The sequence below is a fragment of the Pelophylax lessonae genome (genome assembly GCF_965119305.1).
Source record: "Pelophylax lessonae genome assembly, chromosome: 2".
In the NCBI taxonomy this organism is placed as follows: Eukaryota; Metazoa; Chordata; class Amphibia; order Anura; family Ranidae; genus Pelophylax; species Pelophylax lessonae.
In genome coordinates this window covers 216,909,610-216,924,190 of record NC_138769.1, presented here as the reverse complement: position 1 = coordinate 216,924,190, position 14,581 = coordinate 216,909,610, and the positions used below count along the sequence as shown (strand labels likewise).

At 42.0% G+C, this 14,581-nt stretch overlaps 1 protein-coding gene across 1 annotated transcript in view; it reads right to left on the bottom strand.

The window, feature by feature from the left end:
- The window catches only part of DPT (dermatopontin), a 77,728-nt gene extending 63,539 nt beyond the window's left edge, over window positions 1-14,189 (bottom strand). The window contains exon 1 of the mRNA XM_082244309.1: window positions 13,853-14,189. Within this exon, the coding sequence (XP_082100435.1) occupies window positions 13,853-14,145 (293 nt within the window). The 5' untranslated portion in view covers window positions 14,146-14,189. The remainder of the gene's footprint in view (window positions 1-13,852) is intronic.
- Window positions 14,190-14,581: the final 392 nt, after the last annotated feature.

Below are 14,581 nucleotides of genomic sequence, written 5' to 3'. Positions count from 1 at the left end.
CAGTATTACACTATGGACACCTTTTCTCATTTACGTCTCTTTGATGAGCGCCTTGCAACTGAAGGAAAGGAATTATAGAGGATCATATTCTGCATCAGGGAGCACTATATGCCTAGATATATACTTCTGGTGAGTGGGGATTTCAGGAGGGGAGCACAGAATGGCACTCTGAAAGCACCAGAAGATCATACAAGCACAGACACCTTTGCACTTATGGACTTTATGTATTTTTGCACTTGCACTTTGATTTAACACTGTCTATTGATTTTATACTGCGATTTTATATTGCGATTGTTTTTGTGATTTAGATGCAGCGCTTAATTTTTTTCTTATGGTTTACTAACATAAAGTATGTAATAGAACTGGAAAAATGTTTTTTATTAGTCTGTTGAGGGGACTAAAAAAGCAACCAGAGAAGGAAAAAGAAAAGCAGTTTAAACCTCAGCTTTAAAAAACTGAAATCAAGCAAATTTAGGATGTTCATTGCTAGGGTTTACAATAACACTGATAGTAAGGCTTGCAGTGTTGAGGATTAAATATCTGATAGGCCTGACAATGTCCATTCTCCTCATTGTGGATCTCATCACAACCTTTTAATCTTATTTTTTTTTTTTTACTCCTTACCAGTCTAGAATACAAAGCAGCTAGTCGGAAGCGCTATGTAACAGTATCAACGTAATAGACAAAAATAATCATTTTCTGTAAATATGGAGTACAAGCAGCTAAGAATAGTAGAGAATTAAACCATTTAATACTGTACACGGCCTAATGCAAACCCTCAGTAAAACATATACCTAGTAAATTAGTGTACCTAAAAAGGTTTAGAAATGCAAACTAAAATAGCAAAGCTTTACATTGACATCTATAATTCCCATGAAAGGAAAGGAAATAAAATGTCTGAAAGCTCTGATGATTGCAGCAAGGTGACACTGACACATCTTTTTTAGTAGCATTTCCTCGCTGTATTGTCAATTATCATATTTCTGTAATTTTTCTGTAGCAATTATTTAGGAGCTAATGGATGGCGACCTGCCCTGTAGCTGCACCTAAATAACTCATCAACTCACTGACAGTGAGAGACAGACTTCTGATCAGAAGCATAACTTCAGAGCCCTGGTGCAAGAAACCATGAAGGGCCCTCCTGGCCCCCCGACCAGGGCCCTTCCAACTGAACCCAGGGCCCTCTACTCCCATCGTGGGACCCTTTATTACAGTCTCGCAGCATGCCACCTTCTTGCTGCCTTGGGGTCCCCCTGCGGTGGCAATACGCCAGAGCGCAGTCACAAGTGTGACCTTTGCAACCCTGGTAGTTCCGCCACTGGTGTCAGTAGTTTTTTTATTTTCTTTTTGTTTTCTTTTTTTTTTATCTTTTTACCATTTTATTTTGTTGATTTTTTTTTACAGTTTTATTTTTTATTCTTTTTACCATCTTTTTTAGGCCCCCTGTGGGGTGGCTTTGATTAAATATCAGGGTTCTTAACTGAGAAAGGGACAGAGAAAGGGACTGAGGACAGATTCATCAGTTCCTTTCTCTGCAGCCTCAACTACTGATTACTGACCCTATTCATTAAGACAAGTTTATTATGACACATTTATAGACCCCTTACCCGCTCCATCCTGACACATTCCAGCATCACAGTAGCCGGCAGGAGGTGGGAGGTGGAAACCCAGCAGTGCTGAGGGGGGCCAAGGAAAAGCACAGGGGGGCCCAGAGCAGCAGGACATGGATAGGGAGGTGGTGGGAGCGACATGTAGAGAAACCGATGCCCTCCTTCTCCTTCTTGCAGCCGCTGAATGTCTGCAGGAGGGAGAGGAGGAGAAGCAGGCATTTAGCGGCTACGTGGAGGGATCCTCTACCTGCAGCTGCCCCAGTGGCGGCCTGTGCATAGGGGGCGCCAGGGCGCCGCCCCCCCCTAAAAAAAGAAAAAAAAAATTACAACAAGAGCAATAAAGTTTTCAAAAAAAAAAATTGCGTTCGCCGGCCTATGTGGAGGCTGTGGGGGGGGGGGGTTACGACCCAGAAGAGGCACCGATTGGCTGCCTTCTAGGGGCATAACCTGGGCGCAGGGCACAGCGCTAGGACACCCCCACTTTCGTGATATCCTGGCTGTGATTGGTCCAGTCTCCAGCCTGGACCAATCATCATCCAGGACATCCGATGCTGACCCCGCTGATGTCGCGTGCGTCAGTCACGACTGGAGTGGACGGTGGACGGACGGGAGTGACGGCGGCACCGGCACTGCAGAGCGGAAAAGGAGACCGGAATCAGATCCAGACGACCAGTCACCTCACCAGGCCGCAGCCGCGCAGCAGAGAGAAATTCCAGGCCGCACAGCGTCTCGAGGAGCGGAGGTCATCTGGAAGAGAAGACAGTGCACGAACAAGTTACCAGTCAGTCGGGAGTCGGGACTCGGTCACCACCGGTAAGTGAGTCCTCCTTAGTCCTCTCCTGTCCTGTCAGTCCTCCTCTCCTCCAGTCTTCTCCTCACTCAGGCCTCCGTGAGACCGTAAAAAAATGCTGGGCAGTGGGCAGCACTGTGGGCACTGGGCAGCCATTGCCATCCATGCCAAATTAGATTGCCATGCCTTGCCAATTTGCCATCACCAATGCCATCCATGCCTGTACCTACCTGTTCTGCCATGGGCTGGGTCCATCCATCATGGATGGTTGGATCATGGATGGACCCAGGCCAGGCCAGGCCAGGCCAGAACAGGTAAGTACAGGCATGTCACGGTGCAAGATTTATCAAGTTACCCAGGCCGGGCCCAGACCAGAGTGTGCACAGATATCCTTATATATATATATATATCATCATGGATGGATGATACATCCATCCATGGATTGATATATATATATAATCATATCTGCACACTGTGGTCTGGGCCCGGCCTTGGTAACTTGATGTTATTCTTCTTGCACCGTGACCTCACATGCCTGTACCTACCTGTTTTCCCCAGGCCTGGGTCCATCCATCCATCCTTCCATCCATGCCTGTACTACCTACCTGTTCTGGCCTGGGTCCATCCATCCATCCATCCATAATGGATGGTTGGATGGACCCAGGCCAGGCCAGAACAGGTAGGTACAGGCATGTCACGGTGCAAGATTTATTAAGTTACCCAGGCAGGGCCCAGACCAGAGTGTGCACAGATATCCTTATATATATACAGTATATCATCATGGATGGATGATACATCCATCCATGGATTGATATATATATAATCATATCTGCACACTCTGGTCTGGGCCCGGCCTGGGTAACTTGATGTTATTCTTCTTGCACCGTGACCTTACATGCCTGTACCTACCTGTTTTCACTACACTTGTGTGGCATCAAAGTCACGCAATTTTTTACCGCATTTTTTGCCGCAAATTTTTCTTTTTGCGCCCCCCCAAAAATTTTGAGCACCAGCCGCCACTGAGCTGCCCTCCTATCCAGGTGCACAGGGGGGCAGCACAGGCCCATTGGAGCATGGAGCTGGGTCGCAATGGCAACCCCTGTACATACGTCCCTGCTTCTGATCCTTCGATTCTTTTCTTTACAATTTATTGGCTCAATGGTTTAGAGAGGGGTTTGGGGTACAGGATACCAAAAAAAAGCAGCAAAAATCCCCGTGCTCAGAAGACATTCCCTCAACATGGGGTGGGTGGGTGCACTGTACCTTGTCCCCATGTTGATGGGGACAATGGCCTCTTCCCAACAACCCTATAGTTGTGGGGGTCTGCAGGTTGGGGGCTTATCCAGATCCTGCCCCCTCCCCCCAAGTGAATGGGTATCGGGTACAAATTACCCCTACCCATTCACCGAAAAAAATCAACAAAAGTAATAAACACGAGACAGTTTTTTGACTAATCCTTTATTAAAAAATAAAAAAATTGTGTCCCTCAATGTAAATCCATTGTCAATCGTGCCGCCCGCCGGACCCGAAAAAAAAAAAAAAAAAAAAAATATTCTCACCTCCTGGGAGGCCTCCCCCCTTATACCTGCTCTGCGCTTTGACAATTCTTATATAGGCAAGGACAGGGCCATCTGGCTACTTCAGCTGGTGGCACTGCCCCCTCTGATGTCACCTGACACGGGTATACAGCTGGGTCTGGCGGGCAGCATAATTGGATTTACATTTACATCAAGGGACACTATTTTTTTTAACCACTTCAGCCCCAGGCCATTTTTTGCGATACGGCACTGCATTGCTTTAACTGACAGTTACACGGCCGTGCGACGTTGTACCTAAATAAAATTGATGTCCCTTTTTTCCCACAAATAGAGCTTTCTATCAGTGGTATTTTATCACCTCTCTGTTTTTTTTTTTTTTTTTTTTGTGCTATAAACAAAAAAAGACCGTCAATTTTGAAAAAAAAAATAAAATAATATTTTTTAACTTTCTGCTTTAAAACACATTCAATAAAAATGTTTTAAACAATCTAATTTCTTCATCAGTTTAGACCAATTTTTATTCTGCTACATATTTTTGGGGAAAAAATCCCAAAAAGCATATATTGATTGGTTTGTGCAAAAGTTATAGTGTTTACAAACTATGGGATAGATTTATGGACTTTTTTTAAAATTGTTTTTATTAGTAATGGCAGCGATTAGCGATTTTTAGGTGAACTGCGACATTGCGACGGACAGATCTGACATTAGGTGACACTTTTTGGGGACCAGTGACACTAATAAAGTGATCAGTGCTAAATCAGGACAAGGTTCTTTGGGGTGAGGGTGGCAGAGCCGGCCCCACTCCTTAACAACCAGCTTACACTGTGCCCAATCAGGTAGCAGAATGCACTGTGCAGCGCTCAGAGCATTGTAGGGTGTTTGTCGGGGCGAACACCCTGCAAATTCGGGTGTTTGGCGAACAGCCAAACAGGCAAATGTTCGGCCCGAACTCATGCTTGAGGTGAACCGTTCAACCATCCCTAGTGACTAACAAATTAAGGCCTAAATCCAGCTAACAATTTTGAATAAGTTACAGAAACTGTTTCTTTTTTTTTACTTTTATGGTAAAGGTTTTCACTAAATGAATGAAGGCTGACCATTGTAAGCACCCTTGTCAATGTTAAATGGTTTGCCTCAAAACCTCTAACTTCTACTTTTGTTGCACAGTTTGATCTTTTAAAGGAAGTTGAAAAATGACAGCAGGGTCAACAGGTACAAACTGAAGTTACAGGGTGGACTTGGAAAAATAAACAACTCGTCAAAAGACATCCCCACAGAGATGCCCTATACTACATCATATATGCCTTTTTTTTTCCTTTATTACCGCTTTAGGTGTCCTTGGCCTCTGCCACAGACCAGGTTAGGACTCTTCAGACATCTGCCACAGGCCAGTTTAGGACACTCTACACCCAGACTGGCAGCTAGGAAAAAACTCTCTTCTTTGGCAATAGCTTCCTCCTCCAGGCAAAGGTTCTGGAAAGCCAAAGACTGGACCACTCTGGAAGTAACCCCCCCTGCAGGCAGCAGCCTTGCAGGGATGGACTGGAGACACATCCTCACCTGGCAAAGCGTTGGAGGCAAGGACTCTTTTAGAAGGTCTTTCCAATTATTTATCATCTTCCCTTGGCCCACATCACTGGCAAAAAGCCCACGTTGAGTAACCAAGGTGGGATAAATATTCATAATCCAATAAATTGCATTTTCCCATAATATCCACTGGAGAACACTCATCAGTGACTGGCACAAGCATATAATGTTTTTGGTTTTAGGAGATCTCTAACAAACCAAGATAATATAAACATGCCCCGGCTGGCTAAAGCCTAGTTTCAAATGCTTAATTTAAACTAGGGACAATCCAGCCCAACGTGTATTTTCTACTTTTGCAGTCAAATAAGAAAAAAAAAAAACATTTTATGTTTGTTATGTTTTCCCATTCATACAGCATACCAAAGAATGAAAAAATTCTTGCCTTTTTAGATGTTTCTCAGGAAAGACATAGTGGCTGACTCAAGGACAATGTAAGAAGCCTAGCTTCTAAACCTTTAACCCTTCAATAGGACAAACATTGTTTAAAACCTGTTTTTAACTGATAATTAGGATCCGCATGCACAGGAAAGACCGGGTTATTTATAATAAACTCAGCTATCCAGCCTCCTGATAAACAAAGAGGATTTTAAAGTGCTGGAATTTCCAGAACAGAACATCTCAAAATGTAAGCTGCAGTTTTAAATATTATTTTAAGTTCTGCTATGTAAATGAGAACATGTAACAAATGTAAAGTAGGCATTGTCCCTATTCGGTTGCAAAAGTGGAAATACATTTTAAGACATGGTTCCTACAATTCTTACAGCATTAATGAAAAGTATTAGAAATACTAATAAAGCATTTTAACATGGTGGCCATCAATATAACATCATAGAAGATAGAGTAGAATCCTTATGTACTCATGGAGGGGAAGGTAGGATGCTGTACATAGCTGCACACAGTGAAGCAAATTTGCTAAAAAACATCCCCTCAGAGATGCCCTCTACTTATGATGGAGTAAAACTTTCAATGCCCTGGTGGACATTGTTACCAGTAACAATTGTGCAAGAACAATTTTTCAGCCCCCACCATGTAACTTCCGCCCAACTACAAATGCTTATTCAGTGTGTATAAATCATTCAAAATGTCTGCTGTTTCTTACATGCGTAACTGAGCAGTGTCCAGTTGTATATGAGGTTTGTAGCTCTACAAGGTTTAATGAAGCAGCTAGAGTTTAAAATTTCTATTAAGGATATATATATATATATGTAGTGCTACCCCCGAAGGAGGTGTTTAGTAGTGATTTTTGTGATATAAATTGAATTTAATGTAGGATTTAGCTGTTAATTATTCTGTTTTAATCTGTAATGTTTTGTGGGTATGGAGGAATTTTTAAAGTCCTGTGCCAGTCGTGTAAGTCTGCTTTGTGGTTTAGCCTTTTTTTGTATTTTTCCTGTGCACTCTTGTGGTGCGTTTGGAAGATTTTTGTATTATCTTGTACTTTTGCGGTGGCAAGATTTCCATCACATTACAATGCCATGGTGCGCATGTGCGGTGGCGGGCGTGCATTATGATGCAAGTGATGTCATGGCATGCGTGGCGGTGTGTGTGTGGGCACTCACCTACCTTGTGTTTGGCGCCCATTTTTGAATATATAAATCACATGCTTGCCAACAGGTAGGTGATGCCTTTGATGTAGTCAGTCTGATCTGACAAAACCGGTCAGGCTTTTTCCTCCTTGCCACTGCGTTGGACTGGGACTGTTAAGAATATGAACTTTTCTGCACATGCTTTTTGTTATCACTATTAGGATGACAGATATACATACAGCATAAGCATTGGATTCATTGTGGTGGGTGAATCCGGAGATGGCAACTCTCTCCAACGTTTCCGCACTATTATCGTCTTGTTTCCTGAGGGCTCTGTCATATATTGAAAGTATTACATGTGGAACTGCTTATGATGAGGGTATGAGGGAGGTGTGAACAGAACTGTTATACTTATTTTATAATATGTGACCCAGTGTGAGACCATGTTTGGTCAAATTCAGCAGTATTGAGATTAATTCTCCTCTGGACTCCTACTCCTTACATTGATCTGCTATTCTATATGGCATTACCAGCACTATGTGGATGCTAGAGACCCTCAAACAAACAAGGAAGACTAATCAATAAGCACAGATATATAGAACTGCAGGTAGATTAAGGTTTTGGTCATTCACTGTTTTTGAGTTTCCATGGTTCATCACTAAGTACCACACAAAAAGCTCTATTCTACTTGGCAATTGTTCATCATAAAAGCAAGTTTGTGGATATAAGGATTATCCCAGGCTATTTTGTAGTCCACTTCTGCATTATTTAAACATCCATTTCTTGAAACTTCGTTGATTTACACATAAATATTGAATGCCTTCTATGCTACTAGGAATTGAGAGTGGAGGGCAGCTGTTTTTTTTTTTTATTTATTATTGTCTTTTTGATTACATTTTTGGACAAAGATTTTAAAGTTTTGATATATTTTGAATAAAATATCATTTTTACAGTACTGTATATGTATCACTTAAGTGGTGGTGCTGGATTATCTATATAATATAGGTTTTTTCTTTTTCTTTAAAGAATTTTCAGGGGCTGAGACTAAATCTCTTTTTTTATGGTAGTTTTACCCCCCGAAGGAGTCGATTAGATAGTACCAGGTTCTTCTTAAATCAGTGCAGAAGCAGCCAGGCACATAGCAACGGTCCATTCACTCTAGCTCATTAAACAGTTTAGGGGATTTTTTTTTTTGTTGTCTTTTATTGCTTGTAGAATTTTGGAAAGTTATTTGGGGTGTTGTGGAATATTCCAAAATGCTTGAGCTCAGTTCTGCAGAGGACAACTCTCTCTTTAAACAGCAGCAACCCAGCCTTTCACTCACAGCTGGGAACCATAAGATAGTTTTCAGAACAGATATAGCAGATATAGCTAGACATGTTTAGGGCTAGGGACCATGAACTAGCTTTAGTACAGGTACAGCTAGATATGTTTATGGCTGGGAACCATGAAGTAGCTTTAGCATAGGTACAGCTAGATAGGTACATGGCTTGGGACCATGAACTAACTTTAGTACAGGTATAGCTAGATATGTTCATGGCTGGGATTCGTGAAGTAGCTTTAGCACAAGTACAGCTAGATGGGTACATGGCTTGGGACCATGAACTAGCTTTAGTACAGGTATAGCTAGATATGTTCATGGCTGGGAACCATGAAGTAGCTTTAGCACAGGTACAGCTAGATGGGTACATGGCTTGGGACCATGAACTAACTTTAGTACAGGTATAGCTAGATATGTTCATGGCTGGAAATCATGAAGTAGCTTTAGCACAGGTACAGCTAGATGGGTACATGGCTTGGGACCATGAACTAGCTTTAGTACAGGTATAGCTAGATATGTTCATGGCTGGGAATCATGAAGTAGCTTTAGCACAGGTACAGCTAGATGGGTACATGGCTTGGGACCACAAACTAGCTTTAGTACAGGTATATCTAGATATGTTCATGGCTGGGAATCATGAACTAGCTTTAGTACAGGTACAGCTAGATATGTTCATGGCTGGGAACCATGAAGTAGCTTTAGCACAGGTACAGCTAGATGGGTACATGGCTTGGGACCATGAACTAGCTTTAGTACAGGTATAGCTAGATATGTTCTTGGCTGGGAATCATGAAGTAGCTTTAGCACAGGTACAGCTACATGGGTACATCGCTGGGGACCATGAAGTAGCTTTAAGGTGCAGCACAGACAGTGGGCTCTACTCACAAAATTCTGGAACAAGATAAGCCCATATGTGCAACCTCTTGTAAAGAAACCCAGCTTCCAGTCCAAAGGGCACCAGGGGCAAGCAGCCCCTCAGGAGGGGAAAAGACAATCTCCTCCAGCCTCCAGACAATTTAACCACTTTTGACCCTGAAAGGATTTGCCCCCTTTCTGACCAGGCCCTATTTTGCGATTCGGGACTGCGTTACTTTAACTGACAATTGCGCGGTCATGCGATGCTGTACCAAAACTAAATTTACGTCCTTTTTTTCCCACAAACAGAGCTTTCTTTTGGTGGTATTTGATTACCTGTGCAATTTTTATTTTTTGACAATTTTAAAAAATAAAAAAACAATATTTTTCACATTCTGCTATATGACATTCTCAAAAATAAAAAATGTAAAAATCTAAATTTTTTAACATTTTAGGCCAATTTGTTTTCTGCTACATATTTTTGGTAAAAAAAAATTGCAATAAGCGTATTTTGATTGGATTGCACAAAAGTTATTGCGTCTACTAACTACGGGAAAGGTTTATGTCATTTTTATTGTTTTTTTTACTAGTAATTGCGACGATCTGCGTTGTTTTGCGGGACTGCGACATTGCGGAGGACATATCGGACCGCTAACTGACATTTTTTACACTTTTGGGGGGGCCAGTGACATTACTTCAGTAATCAGTGCTAAAAATATGCACTGTTACTGTATTAATGACACTTTTATTCAAAGCAATGGTGGTCCTTAATAGTCTGACTATGCTAACAGTTCTCCTGCTGCCTGTCCTTGATTTAGGTGCAGGCCTTGATTTTATGTTAAAAAACATAACATAACACAGAGGCTCTGAGGAAGAGGCGCCGCCTCGAAACGTGTAAGCCTGCACAGCTTCATGGGACGATTCAATCCCGATTTTGTTGCTGAGGATTTTATATCTATTTGATGTGCTTTTTATCAAGAAAGTCGTTTGTGAGTATTTTTAATCTATTATTTTAATAAACCTGTCTAAGAGATAATGCACTAGGCCGGTGCGCCCTTGTGTTTGTTGCCGTTTATATTGCTACTAATATATATGTATATGTTGCTGATAATGTATATCATTGCTCAAAAAAATGAAAGGAATACTTTCTAATCAGAGTATAGCATCTAGTCAGTTGGGATATTGATCTGGTCAGTTAATTAGCAGAGGGTGTTGTTAATCAGTTTCAGCTGCTTTGACAGTGGGGGCACGTCCATTGGGGACGCAAGGGTGCCGCCCCCCATCCATGCATCCAGCCCCCTAATCTACATGCAGGGCACCAGATGCATGGATTCCAATGGGGTTCAAAAACTAGAGGCTCTAATAGGCTTCAAAAAAGGGTGGGCTCGGGGCTCAGAGTACTGCGCCCTGAGCCCACCCAGTTGTATGACAATAGTGAATGAATATTCGCTATTGTCCTACTGATTCTCCTCTCGGCCAATCAGGAAGTGGGTTGTGAGACCCCTTTCCTGATTGGCTGAAAAAAGAAGCGATTTTACTGCCCATTGGCCAGAAAGAGTTAGGAGACGCACGGCCAGCTGGAGGAGAATCACAGCCATTCGGGAAGGAGGTAAGAATGCTGGCTTTTTGTCTGTCCTTCCCGTGGGAGGGGGTGGATTTGCCTGCCAGCTGGCCATCTGTCCCGCGGGGGGTGTGGGTTTTGCCCCCCCCCCCCAAATTATCATGCACCAGCCCCCACTGTGCTTTGATGTTAATTAAATTAACAACAGGTGCACTAGATGGGCAACAATGAGACAACTTCCAAAAGAGGAATGGTTTTACAGGTGGAGACCACTGATATTTTTTTCCCTATTCATCTATGCATTCGGCTAGGGTCAGTGTCACTACTGGTGGCATGAGGCAATACCTGAACTATATAGAGGTTGCACTGGCAGTCCAACTCCTCCAGGATTGCACATTAATACGTGCCTTTGCCTGAAGGTTTACTGTGTCTCCCAGCACAGTCTCAAGAGCATGGAGGAGGTTCCAGGAGACAGGCAGTTACTGGACCCATCAGCAGGACCGGTATCTGCTCCTTTGTGCAGGGAGGAACAGGATGAGCACTGCCAGAGCCCTACAAAAATGACCTCCAGCAGGCCACTGGTGTGAATGTCTCTGACCAAACATATTATATATAGTGAGTAATGGTTCATTTAAAGGGATTGTAAAGGCAGAAGGTTTTTTTTATCTTAAATATACTTACCTGAGCCCATCTTTATCCAGCAATGTTGAAGGAGTTTCTCAGCTGCCCAGGACTCCCTTCCTCATTAGTAGCGCGTCAGGATGGGTTACCACTGCTGTCAAAGTCAGTCAGACAATCAGGAGAAAGAGGGGGCGGGTCCGGGTCGCGGCTTTGTGTCTGGACACAGGGAGCTGTGACTCGGCTGTGGTGCCCCTATAGCAAGCTGCTTGCTGTGGGGGCACTAAACAGGAGGGAGGGGCCAGAAGAGCCGAAGAGGGAACAGAGAAGAGGGGGATCCGGGCCACTCTCTGCTAAAACCAACTACATAGAGCAGGTAAGTATACCATGTTTGTTATTTAACCCCCCCCCCCCCCCCAAAAAAAAAGAGACTTTACAATCAATTTAAATATTGAATAAAAAATTATTTAAAAGGTATTTTAAGTGTGTTTAGGATATACCATGCCATCATTTTTGATCAATGGAGTTCTTGGGGAATTAATTAAAATTGGACAGAGGTCATTGGACACAATCATTTTTAAAGCAAACTATTGTCCGGCTTTTAAATATGTAGCAGTTTGCAAAAATAAATGAAGTACTTCATTTATTAATTTATTAATGAATCCATCATTAATCCAAAGCACTGTTCTCCATATTTTATTAAAAATCTTGCTCATTTCCTTTTTTTGCACTATAAATTTTACTGTGTTGTCACCCCTCTATTATATCTGTGTTATATCTATAGGCTGCTGAACAGAACCCTATGGTCTTGTAATCTCATAGAAGGGAGAGTGTGGACAATTCATGTGCAATTACCCCCTTTAGGGTATATCACTTTAGCAGAATATACCATATTTTAAGAAATAGACCATATTCACAGGCATTTGGTACAGCAACAAGAGGTAAAGTCATTGCCGTGGCTTTATCACAGGCTTACTTAAAAACAGGGATTTTTTTTATGTATTTTTTTTATAAAACAGTTTGGATTTTACATACAAATTATAAAAACAAGTCTAGTAAACATGGTATACAAATATATGCGAAGAGCCACATAAGTAACCACTGAAGGCTGTGTTTTAGGCTACGTTCACATGTTAGCGCGATTCTGCCCGCGATCCGGAAATCATTGCAAATCACGGGACGCCTGTGTGTTGCCGTTGATTTGCAATGGCACCCCAAATGCTGTGCGATGTTGCCGCCATTTTCTGCCTGCCGAATCACGGTAACATTGCGCAAACAAAATCGCGGGTCGCATGACGCCCCAAAGAAGCTCTTGTAGCTTTTTTGGGCACACAGGCGTCCCGGGATTTGCAATGATTTCTGGATCGCGGGCAGAATCGCGGTGATTCTGCCCTGGTCCGCTACGCTAACATGTGAACGTAGCCTTAGGCATTTGCCCAGAAGGAAGACAAGGCAACATAATGCATGTGCTAAATCCTGGCAAATGAAACCTGAAGGTGTTGAGCAGGTCAAAGCTTGAAATTTTATCTTAGTTTGCAAAATGTTAAGGTAGATAGATCATTAAGTCAGGGAATTGGTTTTTATTGATATACTGCAACATTTTGTGTATTAATGGGTGCTTAGAAAAAAGTAGCCTAGCTATAGACACTTTGTCAAACATTCCCAAGACTCCCCGTAATACTCCTAATTTGCACACTTTGCATTCTGTTACTGTTTATATTCAGGTGGGACACTGATGCTCTTGGAAACAATATAGGCTAAAAACATTCTCAACTTTGCCCTAACCCATTTTTGTCTTTGTTCCTTCCAATATGTCTGCACAGACCACAGACAGATCAGTCGCTATAAGAACCTTTTACATTTGCAGGTATTAAATAATTGGTAACTAAAGTATCATGTTAAGAGTCTGGCTTTCTGATGAGCTACTTGGATGGAGCCTACAATGTAAAAATGGACATATCAAGCAGTCCCCCTTCATTTTATTGCAACATGTCACAAAAAAGCCCGCTGAAACTCCCTATGGGCATCAAGCCATACATTGGGTTCCAGTGCATTGGATGCTGGGGGGTTAACCGTAGCTTTGTAGTAATGTACATCTAAGCAATCCTAACATATCTGGACCCTTGGAATTATTCAACCACTACTACACATAGCTATATATAATGCACTTTTTCACATCTAAAATCTTCTCTCACTTTTGCCTAATAAAACCTTAACTGAAGATAAACCAGGTGAAACACAATAAATTTCTTTGATTTAGTTACGATATTAACTATTGTAGCCATGTACCCCATATCATCTCTCAAGCATGACCACAGTGTGACTATCGCATTACAACAGTAAAGCAGAACAATTAGAGTGCAATTGTTGAAATCCAGGACCCTCTTGTTTTGTCAAAATAATTTCTTCATAATGTTTCATCATAAATATTTCTGTGATTTCTTACCATTCCATTCCAGCTCTGTTGATTTCTTCCCACCAGCATTCTGTAGGTTCCCCAAACTCAAAAGGTGTTTGCATACATCCATAGTTCCATTGTCTATCAGATCCTTCTTTTTTGCTAAATGTGCTCCTTATTGCAACTACAACTTGTCCGTGTGGACACTGGAAATTAAATCCTTGCCTGAAAAGATTAACCCAACCATCATCTGAGTAGTCATGATGTGAGTAATAATAATCATGTTGTGCCCATGTTGCCACCACCAGCTGCAGCAGAACACCAAGCAGTAACAGCATCATGTTGTCTTTGCTGCTGGCGCAGACTGTGGGACTTACTTTATGATCTTGCTCTTTTTTATCCAATGGAACATTTGGTTTCCAGATGTTCAGTATCATGAGCCAAGTGCAGTGTGTCACAGCTTAGCAAATGAAAAAAAAAATGGATGTTAAATCTTAACAGAAGATAGAATTTTACAGTTGTGAAAGGCATTGAAATGCATTTTTGTTAAAACGAAAAGATCTCTTGTAGCCTAAAAAGTAACATAAGGAACGTTACTAATAAATTCTATTCTTGTACCCCTCCCCTATACAGTATTATATATTGTACTATGAGGGGAAATAAGTAGCATGCAGCTCACTGAAATCTCTTTTACAGTTTTCAGGCCAGGGTACCCTATAAATTTTCATGTTTTCAGAGCTGAAAAATACTGTGTACTGATACAGAATCTGGACATCT